Consider the following 26,840-nt stretch of genomic DNA (forward strand, 5'->3'; position numbering starts at 1 on the left):
TGTTCCTGCACCTTTAATTTTTCCTCCTTAAAGCTCATCCAATCTTCCTGGACTCCTTTGCCTTTCAGGACTGCCTCCCAAGGGACTCTCTCAACCAGTCTCCCAAACAGGCCAAAGTCTGCCCTCTGGAAGTCCAAGGTGGCAGTTTTCCTGCCCCCCCCCCATCCTTACTTCCTTGAGAACTGAAAATTCTGTCATTTTGTGATTGCTGTGCCCAAGATGGTCTCCAACCATCACATCACCAACACGTCTTTCTCTGTTCAAAAACAGCACATCCAGCAGGGCTTCTTCCCTTTTTGGCTCCCTTACCAGCTGTGTCAGGAGGTTCTCTTCCACACACTTCAGGAACCTCCTGGACTGTTTCCTCTTTACTGCATTGTATTTCCAGCAGACATGTGGTAAGTTTAAGTCCCCCATGAGAACAAGGGCTAATGATTGTGAAACTTCTCCCAGCTGCTTGCAGAATATTTCATCTGCATCTTCATTCTGGTTGGGTGGTCTATAACAAACTCCCACCAGGATATCTGCCTTGTTGTCCTTCCCCCTAATTCTTGTCCATAAACACTCAACCCTATCATCACTACCATTAAATTCTAGACAATCAAAACACTCCTTAATATACAGGGCTACCACACCTTCCTTGCCTGTTACTTCTGAAGTGTCTATAGCCATTCATTGCAACACTCCAGCTGAGAGTCATCCCATTGTGTCCGTGATGGCAACTATATTATAGGTTTTCTGCTGCACAATGGCTTCCAGTTCCTCCTGTTTGTTGCCTGTTCTGTATGCATTGGTGTAGATGCACTTCAGTTGTGCTAATCACCCTGATGCCTTTTTTGCATGGAGATGCCCTAATTCCTGCATGACTATTCACAGGTGCTTCTGGGATTTTTAACATCAATAATCCCTGCATACTTGCTGCCATATGGATCTTCATCCCCTGCCTCCACTGATATGGCAGACCGAAGGACCTTGCTAGCTCACTGTCCCCTCAAGCAGTGGTGTGTCACCCCCAGGCTTATCTCTCTCCAGTCTGGCTTTATCCCTGTCCTTCCAATCTAGTTTAAAGCTCTCAAGTAGCCCTGCTCACTGCTGAGCCAAGATTCTTTTTCCCCTTTGACACAGGTAGGCCCCATCTGTTCTCAGCAGGCTCAGGGTAATGTAAACCAACCCATGATCAAAACCCACAAAATTCTGCTGGTAACACCAGTCTCAAAGCCAGATATTCATCTGCATGATCTTCCTGTTTCTTGCCCCATCATTCCCCGCAACTGGCAGGACAGAAGAGAACACAACTTGTGCTCCAGATCTCTCAACCAGTCATCTCAAGGCCCTCAGGTCCCCCTTGATTGTCCACAGACTTCTTGTTGGACTTCATTGCTGACCACCTGGAAAGCCAATAGTGGGCCATACCAAGTTGGGAAATTTCTTAATCATGTCCCTTACCTATGGGTTGGGTCCAGTTGGCATATCCATCCCTCTGTTCTTCTCAGAAGGGATTCACCAATGACAACTACCCTTTATTTCTTAACTGAGGTGGTTGTGATGCAGGGGGTAGGCTGCTCTGCCTTAGGTGAACCCTTCAACCTGGAAGAACCTTCATTCACATTTTCATTTCCCTGGTCCTCAAGTTGCAGCGGGACCAAACATGCGACTAGCACGTCTTGACCCTACCTCCTCTTGGAATTTCTATCTGAACACTGCTGGAACCCAGGTGTTGGTAGCTATGTTTGTTCTTTTTTATATCTTTTCTGTCTCTCTTCTTCTTCTAATTCCTTCTTCTCAGAATTTTTGAGTAACTTAAAATCAAATGGGCTTGGAGTTTGCTAAGTTGAATGGGCAAAGGTAATGCTTTGGGAAGTGTTTCATATTGATTGAATGCTGCTCTAAACCTTTTGCCAAAGTTCTTTGATTTTCTACAGTTGCCAGTAGGTTGTACTTTTGGGGGTTTTTTTTGACCTCTTGAGAACATCTTGTTAGTATTTCTCCCATGCCTCTAACTCAGAGTACATGAACCACCGCAAGCCCTTTTAAAAGTCTCGTTGAGCAAGGTTTTTTGGGCCTTATATCCCCACAATTTATATACTGGGCGTATGTTCCATGGTATGGAATATCCCTTTGACCAGTTCAGGTCACCTGTCCTGGCTATGCTCCCTCCGAGCTTCTTGTGCATCTCCTCCCTGGCAGAGCATGAGACATTGAAGACATTGAAAAGTGCTTGACTCAGAGCAAGCACTGCTCAGTGACAACCAAAACACTAGTGTATTATCTGCATTATTCTCATAATGAATCCTAAACACAACACTGTAGCAGCTACTGAGAAGAAAACTAACTCTCCCAGCAGAAACCAGGACAAATGTTCAGTCATAACTTAATAGGCACTTGCAACCATGTCAATCAGTAAAATTAAGATTGTATTATGTAAAAAAGTTCACTGAAATGTTATTGACACAGTAGATTCAAAAATATTTTTTTTCTTTTTGTTTCTTGCTGTTACTTTTAACAAGCACCCTTAGCATATGTTATGCTAAGGATACAGCCTATTTGTGTATTTGGATGTGTTGTTTCAGACAGTAGATAGCACACACGTAAACTTGGAAAAAGGTACAGGCATCCTACGGTCAAACTGCACGCACAGCAGGGCAATCAGAAGTTGTAGAATTTGTGGGGGGAAAAATTTCTGTTTATTCATTTTCAGATTATCCCAAACATATGAACAAACCAGATTTTTCTACCACACGGCTCTACTTCATGTTTGAGACGTTGCTATTACTCTACCAAGAAATTGAAGCTTCAGCATGCTTTTTTACTGCTTTTCCACCTCCCTAGGTGCATGGTCTCTACCACATTACTGGCGCTAGTTTTGAGAAAGCACAGCAGGAGTTTGCAACAGGAGTGATGTCCAACAAAACTGTACAAACTGCTGCAGCCAATGCTGCATCAACAGCAGCAACCAGTGCAGCTCAGAATGTGTTCAAGGGTAACTGAATGTAGAGAAATATAAAAAATCATGACAGTTGTCTTCCATTGTACTTTATTTTCCAGTCACTTATTATATTCCCTAAAAACATATATCAGGATACACACAGCATATTTGTTTCTTCTGCAGCAGTGCATAGGTAAAATGGGAAATGTTTGTTTATTTTATAATTTGTTTGTTTTTAAAAGATAACCATTCTCTGTGCTTATTTGAGATGTTGCATTTTGGAATAATAAACTTTCCTTATTTAGGGAGGATAAGTGATTTCAACAACTGAATGAGAATGAATTGTTGTATACAATGATCAAATATATTAAGAATTTGGAGAGTTTTTTAGTGGTTCATCTTGGTGGGTTTTTTTAACTTCAGGAAAGAACTTTGGCTAAATTGTTTTTCTTTGTAAAAACTGTTTTCCCTATTTCTGCTATAAATGGGGTAGACTGAGAGATGTAAAAAGTTAGGTTTGGCTATGCTTTTGCAATTTCAGCAGCTGCTGGAGGACAAATACAATTAGAATAGATATAAATTATTTTCTTGGGTTGTTTTTAGGATAAGTCTTTTGATAGAAACCTGTAATTTTGCATGAATACTGTCATCTGTACTTGTTTAAATAGTGTTTTGGTCCAGAATTTGCCTGCACAAAGTTATATCATTTGTTTCTATCTATTTTCATGGAGTGTTCTCTACCTGTGAGAAATTACTATGATGCAGAATCATTCTCTGTAATAGAATGTACAATGCACTATATAGTTTAAGGAAGTTAACTGATGGTTTCAATCACAGATCTAAATTATTATATATTTTCTATTTTTAATTTCAGTATTCATGTCTTGGGGCAGTCATTTTGTTGGAAAAGAAACAAATATTGACTTCTAGAACACTAGTTTCATGCCACACTTCCCTCTTACATGCAGTGGTATTTTTGTTGTGTTTGGGATGTGTAGATTTGTATTTAACAGTGGTAGTAAATCTCCCGCCTTATCAGTCACAATGTTTACTGCTTGTCCAAAAATCTAAATATACAGTATTTAATTTCCTAAAATCATGCTTTTTAAGCAATGGCATTTAACAGATACATGCTTTCATTTTTATTTAACTCAGCTATTTCTGTGATTTCATTTAAGATGGAAGGAAAAACAGCTTTTAAACTTTTGAATTAGAAAAGTGAGAAATTTTCATCTTTCACAAAGCTAATTTTAGCTCATTGAACTGGAGGCCTAAGAGGTTAAATTGGTGCTGTGGAACTGAACAGTCCATAATGGTGCATACTACCAAAATATTCTAGAATTGAATCAGATCTTTCTATTAAGTGCCGTTTCTCTCCTTTGATGGCTATTTGATATTCTTGGATTGCCTCATTAGTCTTATGCACAATACTTGGGCTTTTTTTAAAACTCTGTTTTAGAAAATTAAAACAGGAAGGGACCCCATCCCATAACCTGTGTAAGTACACACTGTAGATGAAATTAATTCAGCTCTTAAAGGTGTATTACCTTTAGTAAAAGGTAAAATTTCTGAGGCCCCTCCATGTTCTGAATGTGAACAGACTTTGATAGATTTTTTTTTTCACTGCAGTGTATTTATAATAGCATAATAGTATTACAAAAAAAAATCTGTTGCTTAATCCCCTGATCAGGACTGTACTGTTAGCATGAAGTCCCTACTAGTATCCTTTCTTTTACCAGTTTCATTAAATCCATCTTGAATTTGGACTAATGCAGTAGTTTCACCTATGCTGAAGTTTATATTACTGAATATACTTATTTCTAAATATTCTCTGCATCATTAAGGTAAAATTAATTTAAATATTCTGTGTAATAGGGGCTCTACAATTCTATGCTAACACTAAACCTAAATTGGGGTGGAATGTTATTAAACACTTTCCAGACAGAAGTCACAATTTTCTGTTGAGATCAGGCATCACACCTCTAGCAGCTGTATCTCAAAATCGTTCTTTTCATAATCTTTTTTATTTAACTTGAGGGTTGTATCTAGGAACTCTACTATGGTTACTTTTGAGTTGAATTTAAGAAGTTCTCTTGGATATCTTTTGGATATGAATCCCAGGGACATCATCCTTGCAATTTAATTTAAGTTCTAAGATTGCATAATAGCATACATTACCAAAATATATTATGAAAGAAACATTAGGAATAAAACCTGAATTTGACAGTTAGATTCCTCCCTCCCCCTCAAAGTTTAACTGTTCATTGAGAAAACATATTTAATGTTTGTTTTTTTTAATATATATATATATGGATTGTTGATTTGCAATGTCATGGGTTGAATGTACAGATTTTAACCTCCTAAGTGAAATTCAAGGTTCAATTACATGTGAATTATTCAAACCAGAAATCTCTGATGTTTTGCAGCCCTAAAGGGAGGGAGGTGGTGTTTGAGTTTACCTTTGACAACAGAAGGTTGATATTTGTTAGAATATTTTGTACCTAACTAAAACTAGATTTTACACTTATTAGTTAATCAGAGTATGGTGCCCACTTAAGTTGTCATTTTGTAGTATTGTAGCAAATTGAGTTCACAGCATGAAGTTTAAACACTGGAGTGTCTGTAGTCATTGATTTGTAATTTAGGAGTTGATTTTATTTATCTGGGGGATGTTTGTATATTTTGTAAATTACTAATAATGCTCTGCCATCCTGATGAATGTCACAGTTCTCTACAAATGCACTTCTGTCCTTCTGTTGCATGTCTGAGTAGTTCAGAAGCTTTGTATACTTATTGTATTAACCCAGTGTCATAGAATAAAAAAAGATTTCTTTTTCTGAATGTTTGATCTGTATAGTTTTGAACAATATAGGGATTTTTCTTTTGAAAGTCAGGATAACATGCAGGGCAGATTATCTACTTACAAGTGCTCTCAGGCACATGGTGTGATTCCGGGGTGTTTTGTGCAAGGCCGGAAGCTGGACTCGATGATCCTCATGGGTCCCTTCCAACTCAAGATATTCTATGAATTGTAAAAACCAAGTGAATAGAACATGCAGTAAGAACAGAACAGGACCTGTAAATTTATTTTATATGTATACCCACAAAACAATAGTTATAATTTCTGGAACACTACTGATCATGTAAAACAGAGTTAAAAGGCTCAACAGTTTATAGTTAATACAGGGATAATTTATTCCCTATATATTGTATAGAGACATGATAACACTGCAGTTTCTGTGGGAGATGTTTGAAAAAGTTTTTCTGAAGTCTTGGTTTATCATGTCTCATTGTCTACGTGCAATCTGTGTCATTAGGGAAATGTGACTATGACATGAGAATAAAATTACTGCCTCTGGCTACAACAAACTCAGCATTCTATGTCAGAGAAGCTCAAACAGTAGTTTGAATTGCTAGAGTCAACCTGCATACATGCAAGCACATCTGCTTTCAGTGAAGGTACAGTGTTGTGTCCCTTGCTTTTCTCTACTAGTACAGTATTTAATTCCTAATTGCAGCTTTGGGTAACCACACTGACTAAACACAGCAGTCACAAAGAACTATCCAGGAACATTGATTCTAGCAGAGCTACAGGTCAAAAAGTCTCTGGAATTTGCCTGAAGTATCAGGATCAAATTTCAGGTTGACCACCTTTACACATTCATAGTGCAGGAAGTATTCTTCTTTCTACAGCATTAAAATAGGCCACTGACCCAAACTAAAAGGACCATCTCTTTATGCTTCTGGTGTCCTGTAGTTTGTTCTTCTGTTCTCCCCCATGAAAAATCATTAATGAACACTAGTCAGGAAATGAGAAGATGAAAAAAGAATATACAAATATTTTACAAATGCTTTATGATATTTCCATAACAAACTATTTATTCCAATGGTTAGTGCACTTTAAATACCATTTTTGCATTCCTAGATGAATCCTTGGAATTTATGTGAATAAGGATGGTGACATAGGTAGGCAAATGAAATATAATCTAAGACACATGAATAAAGGCATTGATACACCAAACTGTCAGATATGTGAACAGCAGACTCTTGAATGGGTCTAAATTTGGAGGAAAAGAACAGCAGTATAAATAAAGTATCAGCCCGAATCTTATTAAAACCCAGGCAAATAGTTTTTACCACTAGAATACACTGTTAGTATTATCAAGCTCACAGCAGTTTGCATGACACAGTCAAAAAACCTAAACCACTCTTTTTTACTTAGAATCATTGTTATAGCTAGGTAATGTGATGGATTGGCTCTCACAAATAAAGAATGAAAATTGTATATATGTTAAAAGAAGTTTTATTGGTATGTAGATATGTTATCATAGTCTTGTTGTTTAGACATCCTCTGTTCTCCCCATAGTCCCCTTTACCCCTCGGTATCATTGCCACCAGACAGCCTTGGTTGTGAAAGACTTGTGAAGGGAGGGCGTGTACATGTGCCTCTTGCATGAGATGGTGTCCTGGTTTAGAGCAAATTTGGGAGAGAATCCCCAAAGGGGGTCCGGTAGGAAAGCAAATTCAATCGGCCTCTCCCCCCAATCAGTCTGTGAGAAAATACCTCCTTGGAGAAAAGTGGAAAAAAACTGTTTATTAAACAATATTAAACAATAAAACCCCTTGCTGCTCCAAAAGACAACAAACTGAGAAAACCCTGTCCCCGGGTTGCAGCTCAGCTCACTCAGTCTCTTATCAGTCACTCCAGTGCTGGAAATGTTGCAGGCCAGGCCAGGCCCGGCCCGGTGGGCCACAGGTGCAGCTGCCGGTGCTCCCCTGGGTGTTCAGTCCAGAGCAGGTTTCAAGAGGTCCAAAGAAAAAAGGAAAAAACCACAGTCCAGGAACTTCTTTGCCTCAGCTAGCTAAACTAACTAAAACCAAAAAAGAGCTCTGTCCCGCTGTCTGTCCATCCACAGACAACACAGTCCAGGAGCAGGAATGTGTAGGAGTGAGAGCAGTGTCTGAAAAAAAGCAATGTGCTTCTTCTCTCCCCCTTCTTTCTCTGCAACAAGTCTTAAAGGTGAAGCAAAGTGAAAATTTTCCAGGATAGAAATCCATTTTAATTTAGGTGAAATGTACATTTTTGAGTTGAGTCTGGGGTTAGAAATCATAGTTATTTAGCCAGACTGCAAGGCCTAAGCTCAGTGAAGTTACTTCAGCGAAGGACAGAGAGAAAGGGGAGGAGACAGAAGATGATAGAGAGAGACAGGGACTGCTGTAAGGGCAAGTCAGCCTGACCTCGGAATTCTTTCTGATAAGAAAGGAACTAGTGGTAAAAGTCACATGAAACCCATAAAAATGAATATGTATGAACTTATTGTGAAACTGTATGGATATGTATTTGAGAGGGGGATAAAAGGAGATCTGAAGTTCTCAGAGGTACGCATGCCTTTTAAGGAGAGCATTCTCCGCATGTGTCCGGCGCCGTAATAAACATACCGAGCTTTACAACTTTTATAAAGTTGTGAGGTTTCTTCTTTTCTATGCAAAACAAAGGTGCAAAACTTATTATTCAGCATAAACAAAATGAGATGATTTGAGATAAAAGCATCATATAGTCAACCCAGGACAGATGGGAAAAGCTTGTTGCTGGGGGCGTGGCATGGCAACACCTCACCTCCAATCAAGTTGCACTAAAGTAGTCTCCACCAATGGACGGCAAGGAAGAGTTGACAGACTTTGGGAGGGGCCAGGGTTGGCTGACGCAACCCCAGGGATATAAAAGGCATTTTGTAGATGAGCACATGGCAGTTTGGTTCCATGCTCCCAGCACTGCAATTTGTTCTTATTCAGTCTTTTGTTTTACTTTTGTCAAGGTTTAATAAACCTTTGGAATTTTAAAAGTGATTGTCATTTCTCACAAATGGGGACTCATCCAGGATAAACACCTTATCTCTGTGGCCCTAGGAGATTTCAAAAGAAAAGCGCACCCAGCTGAAAGTTTGGCGGCTCAATTGACTTCTCCTGGGACCATTGGTGGTTGCAGGTCAACACCCCAGAAAGCAGGAGGACAGCAAAATGGTGGGATGCAAGTAAAAGGGGCAGAGAAACTGTGGGTAGGACACGAAGAAAAAGGGAGGTGGGAGACCCATGGCTGGCGGGACACGAAAGAAAGAGGGGTAGCAAAAGCTGCAGGCGGGGTTGCTGGGATGCTGACTGGAAGGTAGCCATCTTGGCTACCAAAAGCCCAAAACAACAGGCTGTGCTGGTCAGCTGAAAAACCGGCTCTTCTGCCAAGAGGCAAACTTCTTCCAAGGAAGAGAGTTAGGGTTCATCTGAGTTTGAGGATGAGCCTGAAGACCCCTGGCAGAAGATACAGAAGGCAGCAGTCAAGGAGGGGGATTTGGAGCTGGTATCAAAAATCCAAGTGGCACCAGTGCGGTATCGCAGGTGAGCTAACCTGCGATGGGAATCCATCTCCCACGGAGAAATGAAGGACCTTTGTAAGGCTGCAAAAGACCATAGGAGGAACTCATCCTATTTTAACAACCTACTAAATGCTGTGTTTGCGGCCCATGTTATGGTGCCCCATGACTTAAGACACTTTATGCACATCCTACTCTCCCCCACTGAATTCATCCTGTCGGGGGCAGTATGGAAGAAACAACTACAGCAACTATTAAAAGACTATGCTCAAGAAGATGGGTGGGCACATTTAACATTATACCATTTAGCCGGGGAGGGAGATTTCACAAAGCCAGGAGATCAGTCAATAGACCTCCCTCGAGCCGTGTTAGAAGACATAAAAGGTGCCGCAAAAACAGCATTCTTACAAACACTGGACAGGACAACCGCAGACATTGACTTTACTGACATTCGTCAGGGACTGGATGAGACTTTCATATAATTTGTTGACCGTCTTACACAGGCAATAAACAAACAAATAGAGGGTCCAAAAGCTCGGCAAGAGCTACTTCTACACCTAGCTGAAGCCAATGTAAACACCAAGTGCAGAGATATTCTACGTTCTCTTCCCCTCAACCCCAAGCCAACCATCTCTCAGATGGTCAAGGCTTGCACCATCAGAGCGAAGGCAGACCAAGATGTCACCTTAGTCAAAGCTGCCTGTGAGGGAACCATAGAAGCACTCGTGCTGCACAAATAATCCCCCACAGACCCAATAACAACAGGAAAAAGGGACCATGCTTTAACTGTGGGGAAATGGGACACTATGAAGGTAACTGTTATAATAAAGGTAATAATCAATCCTGATCCTAGGGGTGCCCTAAGTGTCAGTGTCCTCAATGTTGCGAATGTCAAAGTGCTTACCACCACCCACAAAATCACCAGCCCTCAGGAAACTCCTTGCAGAGCACAGGGCAGCCTCATGCGATGACACCAAATGCACGGCTGCTTCATTCCACTCTCCCAACCATCGTGGAGAATCAGGTGTGCTGAGCTTCTCCAGTCCATCACAACAGCTCCATCACCGCAGAGGAGCTCAACATGCGACAAGAACCCAGAGGCCACTGGTAAGTGCTCTTTCCATTCAAACTGAAGACACTTTTGTACACCACCTTCCAACAGGCAAATATAGGCCTGAGGATTGACCTAGGGATGTTTTAGTAATTTGTGACACCAGAGAGGGGATGGAAGGACTCATTGTCCTACCTGAAGTTTTTACAGTAACATGCCTACAAGAAATCCTGGTCCAAGTACTGTGCTTAAACCCCCCTCTTTTCATCCCTAAAGGGACAGTTATTGCCCAAGCTTATTTATTACCAAACTTTACCACAACACCTGATGACCCATTAGTAATGTGGGCCCAAATTCTAGGCTGCAACAGACCTGTGATAGAGTGTGTGCTGTCCCAGAAAGGAAAAAAGATCCACCTTTCAGGACTGTTCGACACTGGAGCGGATGTCACCATCATTTCCCGCTCTGAGTGGCCAAGAGATTGGCCCCTTGTCTCAGCAGCTGGGGTCATCTCAGGCATCGGGGGAGCCACAACCAGTTTCAGAAGCCAAAATTACATATGCTTTGAGGGATGTGAAGGCAGAATTGCCATGGCAAGACCTTTTATAACTCAGGCACAAGTGACACTCTGGGGCAGGGAGCTTTTGTCTCAATGGGGACGAGACTAGAAATCCTAACACCACAGGATTTCTAGTCAGAGCCACTGAGCAGCGTGCCACCCTCCAGCTGACTTGGAAGACTGATAACCCCATATGGGTGGATCAGTCATCCCTTCCAGAGAAGAAATTAAAGGCGCTGCAGTCCCCCGTGCAAGACCAGCTATCCAAGGGTCATATAGTACTATCCACTAGCCCTTGGAACACACCTGTCTTTGTCATTCAAAAACAAGGCAAAGAGAGGTGGCAGCTCTTGCAAGACCTCAGAAAGATCAATGAGGTCATTGAAGACATGGGTCCCCTCCAGCCTGGCTTACCCTTAGCTTCAATGTTGCCTCGAGACTGGCAGATGGTGATTGTTGACCTTAAAGACTGCTTTTTTAATATTCCACTACATCCGGAAGATGCTCCCTGTTTCTTTCTCAGTGCCATCCCTAAACCAACAGGCACCTCTATAGAGATACCATTGGACAGTTATACCTCAGGTCATGAAGAACTCATCCACCATCTGCCAATGATTCACGGCCCAAATTCTCTCACCAATCTGACAGAGACACCAAAATGCCATCATTTTTCACTACATGGATGACATTCTTATTTGTGCGGAAACCCAAATTGGTTTAGACGGTGCAGTTTGAGATGTTATTGATGCTGTACAAAGCCAAGGATTCGAAATCGCAGAGGAGAAGATCCATCAGACTGCTCCTTGGAAGTACCTTGGCCTCAAAATCGTGGAAAGGACCATCACAACCCAGCCTCTGCAGTTTAAGGATAACCCCAGGATCCTGCGGGAATTACAACTCTTTGGAAGCATCAACTGGATTTGTTCACTGCTGGGGATTACCACCGAGGACTTCGTGACATTGTTCCACCTTCTGGAGGACAACAAGGAACTCGACACTCTGTGATCATTAACACCGGAGGCCAGGTTGGCAATATAAAAGGTAGCTCAAGCAATACAAGAAAAATAGGCACACAGGTACCACCCTAGCATACCTTCTTCTTTAACCATCCTGGGTACAAGTCCAAGGTATCATGCATTGCTTTTCCAGTGGGATCAAAAATCTTCAGATCCCTTGATAATCATTCAATGGGTTTTTAGAACCCACCAGCCCAACAAGACAATCACTACACCACAGGAAGTATTGGTTCACCTAATCATGAAGGCTAGAGTGTGTCTGTATTCCCTCACAGGAATAAACCTTGCCAATATATATTTGCCCCTTACTACCGAACAACTTTAATTGGCTGTTACAAACATCTGAGGCACTGCAGTACGCCTTAGACAGTTACCCCGGACAAATTTCTATCTATTTACCAAAGCATAAATTATTCAATTTGGCCCCCAAACCCTTAAAAATCCAATTCCATTGAAAGCTCTGAACGTCTTTACAGACGGATCTGGGAGTTCCCATAAATCAGTTGTTACTTGGAAAAACCCAACTACCCAGCAATGGGAGTCAGGCATTGACATCGTCCATGGGTCCCCGCAGATTGCCGAATTGGCTGAAGTAGTCAGAGCTTTTTCTAAATTCAAGGAACCAATTAATTTAATTGCAGATTCGGCCTATGTCTATGGCATAGTGCAGTGAGTTGAAAATTCAATACTAAAAGATATCCCTAACCTCCAGTTATTTGATTTACTCTCTCGTTTGATTTGTATTCTATCCCACAGAGAACATCCCTACTAAATTATGCACACAAGGTCCCATACCACCCTTCTTGATTTTATCACAGAGGGAAATAGGAGAGCAGATGCTCTAGCCATGGTAGTCCAAAACACCCTTCCCAGTATTTTCAAACAGGCTAAGATTAGCCATCAGTTTTTCCATCAAAATGTCCCTGCTTTGGTTGGGATGTTTAAAATCACTAGGGACCAAGCAAGATCTATTATAGTAACATGCCCTGATTGTCAATCTTATGCCCTTCCCTCTGTTGGAGCAGGAGTCAATCCAAGAGAATTGCAGAGTCTCCAGCTCTGGCAGACAGAAGTGACACATTGCGCCCCCTTTGGGTGGTTGGAATATATCCACGTGTCCATTGACACTTTCTCTGGTGCCGTCTTTGCTTCTGCACACACTGGGGAAAAGACAAAAGATGTCATCAAACATTATTTACTAGCATTTTCCACCTTGGGCATTCCACAGAAGATAAAAACAGATAACGACCCTGCTTACACCTCACTCCAGTTCCATCAGTTTTTAAATCAGTGGGGTGTACGACATTACACAGGCATACCACACAACCCTACAGGGCAGTCCATTGTTGAAAGGGCCCACCGTTCCATCAAGAGGGTCCTTGACCAACAGAGAGGGGGACTCCAGACCTTTTCTCCTATTGAAAGGCTGGCAAAGGCTCTTTATGTTTTCCCTTTTTTGAACAATTCATTTAGGGAGCCTACTCCCCCGATCATCAGGCATTTCACCAATTCGACCAACCCACAGCTAAAAGAAAAACCACCTGTGTTCATCAAAGGCCCAGAGACCAAACAAATTAGGGGCCCCTTTTCATTAATAACCTGGGGGAGAGGGTATGCTTGTGTTTCCACAGTGGCCGGCCCAAAGTGGATCCCAGCAAAGAACATAAAGCCATTCTTAGAAGCAGCAAAACCAACATTGGAACGACCAGAAAAAGATCAGAACAGACCAACAGAAAGAATGGCAGAAGCTTGGAAAAATGGAAAAAGAAGCCTGAAGGAGACCACCCAGACAATCTTGACAATACCAGTCAGGACCCGATTTTGGACTTATGAGTATCGTGCCAGCATCACCACCCTCATAAAATATATTTAATGTTTTGAGACTGTTAAACAAGTTTTATTCCTTCATTTATTATTTATTCATTTTCATAATTTATTATTTATTTACTTTCAGGCCACCTAAGCCCCACAACGGCCAAAGCCAACCATGGTCAAAGGACTGTCAATTGTCATCACATTTGGATGCTCCTTGCTATGCCACATGCCTTGTGATGGGTGATCCCTCAACCTGCCCACAACATTTGGGTCACTCTAGCCAGAACCTTGAAGCAAGACAACATGTGCCTGTCTGTGGGAAGCCCCAATGACCCACTCTCTACATATTTAGTGGGGATGCCCATCAATGAGTGGCTGATAACTGTGGATGCCATGAATGGAAAGCAAGGTAGCTCCCCCTGAACATCTCTAAGGAATACAACTCGGCAGACAACTGGGACCACTGGACTTTAAGGCTGGAATATGCATTTGAAGAGCCCCAAGAATTAGATCTATTGGGGACTTCAGAAATGAATTATTGCATGAGATTCTATTTTAAGCCTAAGGTGGGAGAGTGGGGAATTTTAAGTCCAGGAAAAGAAAAAGCTATCCCTAGGAAGGATGTTACCCCCCACTGTGCCATCTATAAAAATCCAGAAAATTGGTTCAAATACACCTTGCTCATTGTATCAGTGTCTGGCACACATCCCAAGAAGTTGTTGAAGGGTATATCCCTTATATGTGGGGATCGAGCATGGAATGGGATCCCAACATTCCTAAAAGGGGGTCCCTGTAGCATTGAACGGCTTGCTATTCTCAGTCCCAATATTACCATAATTCATTACTGGAAAGATAAATCAGGCCACCAAAAGAAATCACTCGATAAATTCAGCTAAAATTGTGATGACCAAATTAAGAATTTGAGTTATGGAAAGAGAGTCGCAGCCTCCATTTTTCTACTCTGGGTGGCTACAGAAAAGGCTCTCAGAGAATTAACCCATTTAGAGTGCTGGATTAGCAAGCAGTCCAATGCTATATCCATCACTTTAACCAATTTGCTTGAGGACAAAGAAACAATTTGACGTGCTACCTTGCAAAACAGAGCAGCCATTGATTACCTGCTGCTTGCACACAGACATGGCTGTCAGGAGTTTGAAGGCATGTGTTGCTTCAACCCGTGAGATCACAGCGAGTCGATACACCAAAGCATCTAATTCTTAAAAGACCAAGTAAACAAAATTCAGAAGGCAACAATGACTGGCTCTCCAAGTTATTCAAAGACTGGCGGCTCAAGGGATGGCTTTCATCTTTAGTTAAAACTATTTTATGGACCTTGTTTGTCATTGTTGTTGTGTTGATTGTGATGTTGCATTTTGTTAAGTGCTTGCAGAGGTCTATAGCGGAGGCCTTTTTAGTAAACAAAACAAGGGGAGTTGTGGAGGCTCCAAGGCCTAACACTCAGGCTATAGCACTTCAACTCTGGAGGGGCAGAAACAAGCTAGGAGAAACATCCCTCTAAGGTTAGGGTGAGAAAAGTCTCCCTCCCATGGGCCTCTGCAGGCACATGTTTATGTTTCAAGTTTCATTGGTTCTCCCAGATGTTCCACCCCTGTTCAGCCCCCGATTACCATATATGTATATCCCCTAGAATGTTCTCCCCTTTCTCAATCCCTATTGGCCCCAGTTTGCTGCAGTGTTCCACCCCTGTTATCCCATTGGTTCCCCTAGCTTGCTGCCTCTCCCCTGCACCACTTTTCCCTGTTCCCAGTGGTCCTTGACCCTCAGATCCACTCCTTTTGTCCCATATTTAACCCTGTGCCCTCCACCCTGCTGGGTCTTTGTTCCTGGACCCTCTTTGAAGCAATGAACAGCCTTCAGATCTCCAAACAAAGACCTGTCCTTTACCTTTCATTGTTAGCTCCTTTTTGCAAACGTGCTCCAGGCCCTGAAAGTGCAGGTCACTTTCAGGGACTTGTTGAAGCGCGCTGCTTCAAAAAGATTCACAATAAAGTTACCTTATTAAAGCTATGGGATATAAAGGCTAGCAAACAGGCAAAGCTAGCACAATTCTGTCTGATTTTACACTGGAGTTTTGTGCTCTAATTATATCTAATTCTCGAATAGCTGCTGCAGATAAGGCTCAGGGTTTGCCTTCAAGTGAGCAAAGGAATGCCTAATTTATGACCCAGCTAATTGCTCCCAGTAACTGCTATGAATCATGCATTGTGCTGACACCAGGCTTGAAAGTTAATCGCTGTTCCCTTAATATCCACCCAAAAGATGCCTGAGCCATGCAGGACTCATGGTAATCTGAAAAACAAATCATATATTGTGTCATAGTTAAGACTGTAATAAGTAACAATATATTTGTTCATTAATAGCTAGATGATGATTTAAATTATAAAACAATAGCTAAATAGCTTTTGTTTAAGTAGGGTATCTATAGGGCTGTATGGGAAACTTTTAAGAAGTTGCTTGGGTTACAAACCCCCCCCTCTGGTAACCAGATACAGCTACATCTGGTAATAATTACTAACCTTGTAGAATTGCTTGCTCTGCAAAAATTCTACCCCATAGATATAGGAGACTTTCTGAAACACATATGGTAACAATTATTAACCTTGCAAGAATGCTGAGCTTGGAAAAAATTAGACTTATAGATATGCCTTATAAGGAAAGCGGCCAAAGAGGAAGACTTGGGGCCTTCATCCCACGACCACCAGAAGGCAGAAAAAAGACCCCTAGCAACAGGAGGAGCACGCGCAGAAAACAGACCACGTCATCCAAGAATCCAGAGAAAAAGGACAATAAAAAGCGAACTTTAAAGGGGGGAGGTGCACGCCTAAGAGAGCAAGTCTCCTGGCCGCCCAGTGCTGAATCTTGCTTATTCTTGCTTGCATAATAATAAAGATTATTGTACAGTTCTCAAATTTGGTTGATTCGTTTATCACAGGTGGCTGTCAGCTTTTCTCCGGCTCCATGAGGACTGACAGTGGGCGTGGGGACCCCCCGCGGAACCTATCTCTTTCCTAGAGATTATGTTCTGCTGAAATATCATCATCCCTATGACTCTGTGAGGCCAACGTATCCTCCTCCGGCAAAACTGGCACTGTCGAGTACAATAGCCACGTCCTGGACACACCCGGGGGACAGTCTCTCCTTGTTTGTGCCACTTTCGGCCTCTCTAGCACGACTGGCAGTGCCAGAACTGTAGCCACCACGCCCAGCGGATCGGCTTTTCCCCTGCCTCTCAAAGAATGGCTGGCGTGCTGCTGCGACAACTGGCCCCACTACAGCTGCCGATGATGCCCGTCTCTGCTCCCAGGGAAGCAGTGGACATGTCTGTGTTTCGGCCAGCCTTGCCCCGCACAGTGGGACAGCCTTGCGCTGCCCCGCAAACTACTTGGCCTAGCCTGCCAGCCCCGCCTTCCTCCCCCCCTGCAAGCTGGGGACTGACTCTTTCATGGCCGGCAGGAGCTGCTACTCCCGACTCAGATCCCCCCCCCCGCCGCACTGTGGGTGAGGGCGGAACCACTTCCGTCATCAACAGTCGCCACAGCCGTACCGGTCACTCTGTCAAGTCCCTTGTCGTCAGCTATGGAGCCTGCACAGCTGTACTGGCCACACCCATCATCGGCGCCTTCCAGTGAGCATTTGATCCAGCCAATATCACACCCCCCCTCAGCTTCACCCCCCTTCTCCATGGGGCCTGCGCAGACGACAGCAACAGTGACTGCCGCACCAGCAGCATCTCTCCAATCGCCATGTGTCCCCAGGACTGGGCAGTGGACTCATGGGAATGGTGGCTTTGAATCAATGGAACTGCCACAAGTCTTCTGGTCTGCAGATATTTCTGCTCAGCAACCCCAGATGGCTTGTACCTTGACCCTACCGGGTGCCTGCCTGCCAGAGACCTGGCTTCAAGGTTTGATTGACACAGGGGCGGATGTGACAGTCATGTCCTTCTCTGCATGGCCTGCTACATGGCCTTTGGCTTCCATAGGGTCGGCGATCCAAGGATTGGGGGGGTGCAGCGCAGACCTTTGTAAGCCAACGGTCTGTGCTGGTCAAAAACATGGATGGGCAGACAGCTGCAGTTCGGCCCTAGGTCACTACAGCTCTGATCAGTCTTTGGGGGCCAGATGTGTTGGCAGCCTGGGGGGTACGAATTGGGACATATTTTTAATTGGGCCCACTGCACTAAAGGGTGAAAAATATCGTATGCTGCCTTTATGGTGGCTGGTGGACAAACCCATTTGGGTACACCAGTTGCCCCTGACAAAAGAAAAATTGGTCACCCTTTGTGAATTGGTTCAGGAACTGTCGCTGTCGAGGCGGTCACGACACAAAGCAGAGACCACAAGCAGTCTCAGATGGCAACTCTTTATTATTGAACATGGCTGACCTTTTATACACTTTTCAATTGTTTATGCTTCTTCTACCCTAACTATTGGCCACAATAAGTCAACATAACACTATTGGAGAAAAGTTACAGTGACTTCAACTAACTTTCTAAAAATGCTTCGTCCAGCTGCAAAGTTCTCTTATCTTTCTTCTCTCGGTCTCCTTGGTTGCAGCCTTGGAGAGAGCTCCTTATCAGCTTCTTCTTGCTTCTCAGCTTCTTCTTACTCCTTTAGCTAACAGGCCCGCTGTTAGCCCCTTCCACAAGGAACAACTTCAACAGGGACACATTGATCCTTTTACTAGTCCTTGGAATACTCTTGTCTTTGTGATAAAGAAAAAATCTGAGAAATGGAGGCTCTTACAGGACCTCCAAAAATTAATGCAGTGATGGAAAGCATGGGGGCACTGCAGCATTGTCTGCCCTCACCCACCATGCTCCTCGTGGGATGGGAAATCTTGATTATTGATTTGAAGGATTGTTTTTTCACAATTCCTTTGCATCCTGATGACCAACCAAAGTTTGTCTTCACAGTGCCTTCAATCAGCAATGCCAAACTTGTGCAGAGGTATCAATGGAAAGTTTTGCCACTGGGCTGTCACAATAGCCCAACTATCTGTCAGTAGTATGTGGCTCAGGCCTTGTTCGGAGTCCACAAGCAGTTTCCTGATGCATGTTGTTATCATTACATGGACGACATCCTGGTGGCAGCACCCACCCAGGATGAGTTGCTAAGCATACAGCCGCAGCTGTTTGCTGATCTGTATTTTTATGGGCTGCAGGGGGCTCTGGAGAAGATTCAACAGCACCCTCCTTGGAAATATCTGGGAGTCAAAATTCTTGACTGAACCATTCAGCATCAGGAGGTGCAATTCTTGGATGCTATTAAGACCTTGAACAATGCCCAGAAATTGATGGGTGTCATCAATTGGTTGAGTCCTTACTTGGGACTCACCAAGAAACAACTGTCCCCGCTGTATGATACTCTAAAGGGGGACCCTGACCTGAGATCACCTCGAAAATTGACTCCTGAGGTGCGACAAGCACTGGAGGAGGTCCAAAAGGCTGTTTCTGCTTGTCAGGTTCATCGAGTAGACCTTTCCATTGATATCACTGCCTTCATTACCAATCCAGATTTTTATCCTATGGGTATCATTGGCCAATGGAGTGACAAATGGTTTGATCCTTTGCACATTTTGGAATGAGTCTTCTTGCCCCATCAACCAAAAAAGCACCCACGTTGTTTGAATTAATTGTTCATTTGATAATCAAATGCCATCAACAGTGTTTGCAACTAATGGCAACTGATCCCTCAAAAATTATTCTTCTAATAGAGCGGGAAGTCTTTGAATGGAGCTTTGCTAACAGTGCTCCTTTGCAAAGTGCACTGCAAAACTTTTCAGGGCAGATTGCCTATCATATGCCCAGTCACAAGTTATTGGAGTTGGCAAAAACAACCAATCTGTCGTTGCGGCCAAAAAGCAGCTGAGTGTCAGTGCAAGGACCCACTGTCTTCAGTGATGGTTCCGGAAAAACAGGGAAAGCCATTGTTACTTGGAAGGATGAATCTGGATGGCAAATGTTGGAGGGCCATGAGTCAGGCTTGGCCCAACTGGTTGAGTTAAAGGCTGTTGCCATGGCATTCCATAAATTTTCTCAGGTGCCTCTTAACTTGGTCACTGATTCTGCCTATGTTGCAGACATAACCAAACGTTTGGATTGTTCGCTTCTGAAGGAAGTCAATAACACAATTTTGTTTCAGTTATTGAGAACCTTGTGGAGTGCAATTCAGGCCCGAGTTCATTTGTATTATATCTTGAACATTCAGAGTCACACCAATTTGCCAGGTTTCATAGCAGAAGGTAATGCCAGGGCAGACAGGTTAGCTAACCCTGCATGGGCAGCGCCTTAGCCTGACAAGATTGCACAAGCCAAAGCGTCACAAGATTTTTTCCATCAAAGTGTACATACCCTGCAGAAACAATTTCACTTAACGCCAACTGAGGCTTGTGACACTGTCAGTTCTTGCACTGTCATGGACTTGCTGCACCTTTACCAGCGGGGGTCAACCCTAGAGGCCTAAAGGCCTTGCAGCTTTGGCAAACAGATGTCACTCACATAGCTAAATTTGGCCGACTTAAGTATGTGCCAGTGCCTATTGACACCTTCTCCTCTGCCATGTGTGCCTCTGCTCACACTGGAGAAAAGGGTTGTGATGTGATTGCCCATTGGAGGATGGCTTTTGCAATCTTGGGAATACCTTCTTGTGTGAAAACTGACAATGGCCCCACCTATGTCTCGCAGAAGACACGGCAGTTTTTACACTTATGGGGAGTGTCACACAAACTTGGTATCCTTCACTCTCCAACAGGCCAGGCCATTGTTGAATGTGCTCATGGTACCTTAAAGTTTCTTCTGGACATATAAAAAAGGGGAATGCCTGGAGAAACCCCATACAGTCAATTGTAAAAAGCTCTACATTCAATCAATCATCCTACAGTGCCTCAGAATTCAGTGAATCCTGTCAGTCTAAATCATTTTCTCTTGTTGCACCCTTCAGGTGAGATGCACCTGTCTTGAGTGAAAGTCTGGATACGGAACCTAGCCACTAATAAGTGGGAGGGCCTGTACAACCTTATCACTTGGGGCCATGGGTATGCATGTGTTTCCACAGGTACTGGAGTATGATGGGTAGCTGTGAGGTGTGTCTGCCCTGATTTGCAACACCAAAAACAGGTTGTGGCCGAGAGGCAACCTCTGAACAATGATCAAGATGCTGTCCATCAATCAGATGACCCCTCCATGAGTAGGGAATGAACATTCTACCCTTTCCTTGTTTCTAGAGAAGGACTATTGACAAGACTGTCAGTTCTTTGAACAAACCAGCGATAAGTTGTTACTATATTAGAATTAGTATTGATATTGTATTAGAATAGGTAACTGATTTTAAGATTAATAGTGTATTTCTTGTAAGAGGGAATCACAAGATTTGATCTTTCGGATCATTTCAAAATGGCATCTGATTGAGGTTCTAATTGATAACTAGCAACTGCTAGAGGAACCAATGGAGCTTTGTTTGTTCTCCTTTCTGCAAGGGGTCCCACGGAGGATTACAAACACTGCCTCCTCCTTTAAAGCAAAAGGGGGACCTGTGGATGTGACAGCCTGGTCAGAGAGCAAGAAAACTAGATAAGTTTTCCCAGAATCAGCTTGTGAGACTTTAGGGAGCTGAAGATAAACAATGAGAGCTTATTATTATAAACAACTTACAGGTGGTGTTTTCCTACTCTCTGTTTTCTTGTTTTTCTCAAAGATTGTTTATAAGAACGGTGTCTTGTTAATTAGCCAATCAGGTAAAATGTATTAACTAAATGACCAATCAAATCTACCTGGCCTGGATCAGCTTACAAAAAGGAGCATTTCCAAGTATACGGCACATTATTGTGGGAACTCAGCACATCACTCCTGATGTGCAGAGTCACCGAGACAACTCTTGGGGGGCTCGGAAGTCCTGGAATGTTGCCAGAAGTGTTTGGTGGCTAGACTTTGATCCTGCACAGGACACAACACCTGTATGAGGATGGGAGGATCACACGGGGATAAGTGGTGAAGGGATAGATTAATTATAGTGTGAAAACACAGGTTTTGGAATCTCGGTACAGGGGGGTTCTAGGAGACAAGATGGAGGAATTAGGGCGTGTCCTGTCCTTCTTCTTCTTCTTCTTGTCATCCATCTTCGATGGTGATGGTGGCACTTTGAGATTGGTTCTTACTGAATGTGCACTTGTCAATAAGGGTGAAAGGTATTGGGGAGAAAAGGTAAATATCTTACATGTAGTTTTTGGTATGAAAATAAGTGACCGCCCTGAGGGCAGTCAGTGTGCTCATGGCTGGCTTGCTGTGCGGACCTCTGTCAGGCTGGGAGAAAATATTGTAGATAAGAATTAATAAACAACACTGAAGAACTGAAAAACCTGAAGACTCCTTTCGTCCTTTCGAGTGCGGGCTGCCTCAAGGCCATCCAGAGCCTTACCAGGCCATTAGAACAGCCGAGATGGGACAACTGGCGTCCGCTGCGTGGGCTACTCCCACCAAAAAGGGGGGTATCAGCCCTGAAGAGCCAAGAGAGGGCAGCTCCTGACTTGGACGAATTCCCAGGAGAGCACTGATAACTCCTTGGGAGAGAAGCCAGAAAACGGCCGAGACAGTCTGAAAAAAAACCAGCAGTCACTGAGAATTGCACCTCTCACCTTCTGTCGAAGAAGGTTCGTAGCACAACAGCCCGGATCGGAACCAGAAAGGCGCCTCTGGATCCATCTCCTGTGACCTGCTGGACGGAGATCGGGAGCCTTCGGACTGCTCTGACGACAGAGATTCGGTGAGAAGGTGAAAAATTAAGAACATGGAGGGCACACTCTCCCAAGAACAGCTGGGAATTTTGTCCGCCTTACAAGGCATGGCAGAAACATACACAGCCGGGATTACAAAGAAAGAGCTCAAAGAACTTCTGTTTTGGGTGAGACTTAATTACCCGTTTTCAGAGATGCGTCTGTTGTTTGAAGTGGGGTTTTGGCAAGAAATTAATAGGCACCTCGATCTTTTAGCCACGAAAAAAGACGAGACAGCCTTAAAATTGCTGTCTCCGGCAAGAATTATGTTAGAAGGTATCTCAGTGCAGTCAAAACAACTGGAAATGCAACAAGCTGTTGCAGGTCCCTCAGAGGCAGTGGGAGAAGAGCAAGGCTCGAGACAGAGATTGCCTCTGGCCCCAGCTAGCCAGGGGGAAAAAGCTCTCGAGGAACGGGAGCAGGGAGCAATGTCATTGCTTCCAATCCCACCACCCACAAAGCCCAAGAGATCCCTAAAACTCCCTGAAACCCCAGAGAGTACGGGGACTTCAGGCTCCGACTCGGGCTCAGAAGATAATATCTTACTCCCAGAAGAGTTGAGGTTTTCTTCTCATGAGCCAGAGGGAGTAGGGACGGGAAAAGCGGTGGAGTCGGAAGGGGGGGTCCGAGGGGGAGAGAAGGGGGGGGTGGAAGTGTTAGCGTTCAAAAACACATAATCACGGGGGATTATATGCGGTGCTTTTTATTAAGAGCTCTGGGAATCGGGGTATATTCAACCCAAATCTGACTCCGACCATACATCCGAAATGATCATGTTTTATACTCTATCGTTACATAACTTTCATGTTAATTATTAAACTTATATTGTTCTTTTGTATACATAAATTTAGCCCCTCTCTGAATTTCTAACATAGTTTCTCACTATTCTTCTTATGGTTATATAATAATTACATTTAATTACTAAACAATCATCACATCTAACAATTATATAATTTATCATACTGCTTACGCAGGTGCAGTTGATCTGGGAAAGCACAAAGCCTAACATTTTAGATTCTATCTTTAACTTTTTCCAGGGTTGCACTATCAGAAGCACTTTCCCGCGGCAAGCACGGCGGCGGGGCAGCGGCGGTGCAGGCTGGTGGGGGGGCGGGCGTGAGGAGGTGATGGGAGACACGGGTTCTGGTGCGGCTTTTGCGAGCGCAGCGCCGAGAGCGGCGGCTGTCTCAGCCGGCACGGTGGTAAACACGCGCGCGAAGGGCAAGGCTCGCAGAACCTCTGGGGAAGGGTCTCAGACCGGCGCGACAGCGTCAGACACGGGCAACGAATTGGGAGAGGCTGCACAGCCCAAATCGGCCACCGTAGGGAGACGCAGGAGGCGCGCGGTTTTGACATTTGACCCGGAAGTTGGGACGCGCAGATCGGCTCGTATCGCTGAGCGTGCCCGGGTGCCGGCGGGGGGCGGGCTGCGTGCACCGGTGGGAGGAGTGGATACAGCGTCAGAGGAGGAGGAGAGAGAGCCAGGGACAGATCATAGGGAAGAGATTTCAAAGGCGGAACGGGAGGGAGAGAGTGACGTCAGCCCGGGAGAGACGGGGGGTGGTTCCGAAAGCACGCATGCGCGGAAAGCAGATCGCGATCGGAGGCGGACCCGATCCCCTGTGACGTCTCCGGCGAGGAGGGGCCGTTCTCAGGGTTCCACATCCCGGGGCTCCACCCCCTCTCCTGTCCCGGTGCCTTCAGTCCAAACCCTTGGGGCCCAAGCCTCTTCCCTCCAAGGGAGACGTTCACGTATTCAAGCTCCATTGTCAGCTGAATTAAAAGCCATGCAGACTCGGTCTCAAACAAAATCGCAGACATGGCAGTCGGCCGAATGAGGGGCAGTCGAGTTCATGCCATCCTCAAGGCTGTCCAGTCCGGTGACAGCGCCACCTGGTGGGGGGATGACCGAAGTGCCCGACATGCCGGATCTGTTCGGTGGAGCCACAGCACCATCTCGTGGCGAGACTGCAACAATGCAGCGATTTTTTCCAACAACATATAAAAAGAAAAGTACATCTAAGAAAACAATGACAACGCAACAAATGGATTATCCTTCGACTTCGGGATTTCGCGAAGACAAAGAAAATTTAGATGAAGCACAGCAACAAGGAGAGGACATCAAACGAATTACAGCATCAGAAGGTGTTCCGGCGTGGATGCTGTCAGCAGCGGAAGCAGCAAAAAGGTTCTTGCATTCTTTTGATACAGCCAAAAAGAGATATCAACAGGATCCTCAAGTTTCCTTTTCGGATTTAGGAGTGAGGCCAAAAACCTCAAAGCAAAGAATGAGGTACAACGAATCACTGATGACCTCCACAACTCCACTGTTCATGCAGATACCGATGGAGTTTCCAGAGGAGGAATTTCAACAGCCGGTGAAGACGATGGACTAGAAGCGCATCAGAAAACTGTTGGCAAAAGACAAGCATTTATTTCCGGGTTCAGGAGATTTGACAATGCTGGTGACATATGATGCCCAGGGACATAACCCGAGATGGGAAAGGATGGGTCACGAAACACTCAGAGACTTAGGGAAGGCGGCTCAAACTTTTGGGCTGGATTCACAATATTTCAAACAATTATTAAGTGGGACATTTACTATGTACGACCTTACGCCATATGATATTCGAAGCATTGTGGCAATGATTCTCACTGACACACAGAGTCTCGTCTGGAAAAAAAGATGGAGAAAGTATCTTTCAGAGTTGCGAAATAGATATCAAGATGGGCCAAACGCGAATCTCACAGAAGCACAGTTGGCAGGAGATCCTCCGGATGACAACCCAGGGGAACAAGCAGTGCGGCTTCCATGAAGAGTGTTAAATGATATCAAAGAGGCAGCGCGAATGGCAATCATGCAGATTACGCCAGCAGGAACTCAGGATGTTCCGTTCTCTTGCATCAAGCAAGGTCCCACAGAGCCATTCATGTCGTTCATCGATCGACTCACGCAAGCCGTGGATCGACAGGTGACGATAGAAGAAGCGAAGAGGCCTCTCTTGGAAAGCTTAGCTTTCGGCAATGCCAACCCGGATTGTCAACGGGTCATTAGTGCCATGCCAGGACGGCCATCCTTGGCAGAGATGGTGGAGGCATGCAGCAAGGTGAGGACACCTCAGCATGTCGCATTGATTGTGAAGAACGAGTTAAGAGAGGAATGGGAAGAACAGATAAAGGGACACTCAGAGAGGCAATCGGAAGACAATGCATTGGAAAATATGCTGGAAAAAATACTTCATCAACAGAACGAGAACACAAAGTTCTTGCAACAATGCAGAAGAAGAGCAATCCCCCAGGAGGACAGTGTTACAGATGTGGGACATTTGGACACATGAGAAAGAATTGTCCACAGACACACACACCGGCGCCAGCGCAAAAAGCGGAAAGGCCAATTTGTGCGCAGTGCGGAAGAGGAAGACACTCTGTGAAAAAATGCTACTCTCAGACGGACATGGAAGGAAATCCTTTACCGTATCCGGGAAACGGAGGAAGGAGCGCGCTCAGACACAAGTGATGGCGGTGACACAAGAGCAGACAGAACAAACATCAGTGAGCGACAAGCAGACGCCCTCAGCAAAACCCTCAGTCGATTCCATAGCAACCCAGACCTGCTCCCACCAGGGGCACAGTGCGCATTGGCAGCTTCTAAATTAGTATGCTTCCTAGACGAAAATCATGCAGAGATACCAACGGGTATCTGTGGAGATTCATACAAAAAGCAAGATTTCTTGATAGTTGGAGAAGACAAATGCAGCATCCTTGGACTCATTGTTTATCCTACAGTTGTTTCTGCAGACAAGAATACAGAATTGACGGTTCTGGCAAGAGCACTTCGTCCGCCATTGACTGTGCCAGAAAATACTGTGGTTGGGAGAGCTTTCGCCTTGCCGCCACACGCCATTGGATAAGTCATGTCAATCTTCGACGAAGAAGGGTTTCCTATGAAGGAGCATGTTGAGGTACATGCTACATGGGTGAAGCACATGGGTCAAGATAGACCCACACTCACGTGCCAATTGACATGTGGAGACAGGACGATAGTAATCAGGGGCATGCTCAACAAAGGGGCGGATGTCACAGTAATATCGTACATCTTTTGGCCACGCAATTGGAGCTTGGTCTCACCCTTGGGTTCTCTCTCAGGCATAGGGGGAGTTTCTCTGTGTCTGCAGAGCGAGAATTCCATCGTTGTCACGGGACCAGGAGACAAGACTGCAATCATTCGTCCTTTTGTCGTCCAGAAGCCGATCACAGTCTGGGGTCGAGACCTTTTGGCACAATGGGGCGCGAAGATCGAAGTGGATTTTTCGTAGGG

At 44.4% G+C, this 26,840-nt stretch overlaps 1 protein-coding gene and 1 long non-coding RNA gene across 12 annotated transcripts in view; one reads left to right on the forward strand and one right to left on the reverse strand.

Moving 5' to 3' along the window:
- The window catches only part of LOC141726972 (secretory carrier-associated membrane protein 1-like), a 132,353-nt gene extending 109,234 nt beyond the window's left edge, over positions 1 to 23,119 (forward strand). For 7 of the 11 annotated variants that reach the window (XM_074532126.1, XM_074532125.1, XM_074532130.1 and 4 more), the window contains one exon: positions 2,830 to 5,767. In XM_074532126.1, coding sequence (XP_074388227.1) covers positions 2,830 to 2,988 — 159 coding nt within the window. In that variant the 3' untranslated portion in view covers positions 2,989 to 5,767. Of the gene's footprint in view, positions 1 to 2,698; positions 2,732 to 2,829; positions 5,768 to 13,871 lie in introns of those variants that run through there. The other 4 variants (XM_074532134.1, XM_074532132.1, XM_074532131.1 and 1 more) reach the window with 3 other exon arrangements.
- Positions 1 to 26,840, reverse strand: part of LOC141726973 (uncharacterized) — an 88,565-nt gene that overhangs the window by 41,904 nt on the left and 19,821 nt on the right. Inside the window, exon 2 of the long non-coding RNA XR_012577930.1 lies at positions 5,851 to 5,948. This is a non-coding gene — a long non-coding RNA (uncharacterized LOC141726973). The remainder of the gene's footprint in view (positions 1 to 5,850; positions 5,949 to 26,840) is intronic.

Source organism: Zonotrichia albicollis, chromosome W (genome assembly GCF_047830755.1).
Source record: "Zonotrichia albicollis isolate bZonAlb1 chromosome W, bZonAlb1.hap1, whole genome shotgun sequence".
NCBI classification, from domain to species: Eukaryota; Metazoa; Chordata; class Aves; order Passeriformes; family Passerellidae; genus Zonotrichia; species Zonotrichia albicollis.